Genomic DNA, 1,656 nt, shown 5'->3' with positions numbered 1-1,656 from the left:
TCTCCTGCTGATTTAGAGCTGGCATTTGCTATCTCTGTGAAAAGCTGAACATTACTAATCAATTCCAATCACGTGGTTAGAAAGGGAAAACAGTGATAGCACTTGCTGAACCAGACTTACTATAAAAGTTCCAAAAGACGGTCATACTCACTTCACCACAAGCCAATCTTATTTCAATCAGGACTGTCCAAAAGAAATAGTCTATCAGCCATTCATGGTCTGAATTCTGATGTATGAAATCAATTTAAATATAGTATACATAAAAGAAGTCATGAAACATTTTTGTTTTGTAATAGATAAGGCAGTGGCCAGCTATTGCTCCTTAGTAGCTTTTTTGAGATAAGCTATCAAGTCTGTGCTTTCCCCTGCCTTAATGCCAGTGAAGATCACTTTTGTTTTAGGGATGTACTTCTTGGAATTCTCCAAATACTTCATTGATATCTTCTCTCCCCAGGTGATGTCTTTGTTCTTGTTTGCATCCATGTAAGAAAATCCAGGGGCCTGACCTGCCTTTTGTCCAAATAAACCATGAGGAATTGGCCCAGTCTTGTGCTTGTCTCCCTTTCCCACAGTATGGTACTGGGCATACTTATGAACAGAAATCTTCTTGCCTTCTCAACATCACTCATTTTAAAATCACTCTTTCATCGCACTTGAAAGTTGCGGACTCGCAAGCCAGACATCCTACCCAAGACAAATTTAATTTTAAATTCTGGTTCTACTACTTACTAGATGTGGCTAAGTTTCTTTTCTGAGTCTTGAGTTCCTCATTTGGAAGCTGAGAATTCATTCAAATATTTTGGTAGTTTACTTAACTAGACTCTGTGTTGAGTGTTAGAAAATAATAATAATGGGAGGGGTGCCTGGGTGGCTCAGTGGGGTAAGCGTCTGCCTTTGGTTCAGATGGTGATCCAGGGGTGGTGGGATTGAGCCTCCACTGAGTGGGGAGTCTGTTTCTTCTTCTCCCTGTTTCCCTACCCTGCTTTTGCCCTCTCTCTCTCAAAATAATAAATAAAATCTTAAAAAAAGAAAATAATAATAATAATGGTAATAATACTCATTATGAATTCAACAGTTTGTCTGGAGGAATAAATAACTTACCTACAACATCTGTTGCATTGTTTGGTTCATAGTGAGTGGAAGTAATTATTATTAATATATGAGTATTAATATTTGTATCTTCTGTTCAGAACTCTAGACTTGTATATTCAGCTGCCTACTTGCTATCTTGGTTTGGATATATTATAGATATTTGAAATTTAACACATCAAAATAGCCCCATTTTTTCCCTTATTTTCCTGCCATCTTCCTTATCTCAGTAAATAGCAAAATCATCCTTTAATTTGCTTAATCACCCTTGATCTCTTGTTTTCTCTCACGTGCTATATCCAGTTTTGCTGACATATTCACCACCATTTTGTAAATAACAAGAGGCTTAAAGAGCTTAAATAATGTGTACATGATCTCACAGCTAGTAAAATAAGTGTGGGCATCAGGATTATGGCTCAAGTATTCTAGTTTCTAGCTCATTGCCATTTTATTTTACTATTATACTTTTTATTAAACTATTTTTTTGGTATCAGGGCATAAGTAAAGATTCTTCTTCATCAGCTTGGTTTTTCAATGAATTAGTACATGTTGATTTAATGCTCATAA

General features: G+C 36.1%; 1 protein-coding gene across 1 annotated transcript; it reads right to left on the bottom strand.

The window, feature by feature from the left end:
- Window positions 1-312: 312 nt before the first annotated feature.
- On the bottom strand, window positions 313-1,416 carry LOC121488803 (cytochrome c-like). Its single transcript, XM_041751097.1, has 2 exons — window positions 1,380-1,416; window positions 313-611 (listed from the first exon to the last, which is right to left on the bottom strand). Exons 1-2 carry the CDS (start codon window positions 1,414-1,416, stop codon window positions 313-315), a joined length of 336 nt encoding a protein of 111 aa, XP_041607031.1.
- Window positions 1,417-1,656: the final 240 nt, after the last annotated feature.

Source organism: Vulpes lagopus, chromosome 4 (genome assembly GCF_018345385.1).
Source record: "Vulpes lagopus strain Blue_001 chromosome 4, ASM1834538v1, whole genome shotgun sequence".
Lineage (NCBI taxonomy): Eukaryota > Metazoa > Chordata > Mammalia > Carnivora > Canidae > Vulpes > Vulpes lagopus.
Note: the sequence above shows the minus strand (reverse complement) of the source record. Positions and strands in the feature narration are given on the sequence as shown.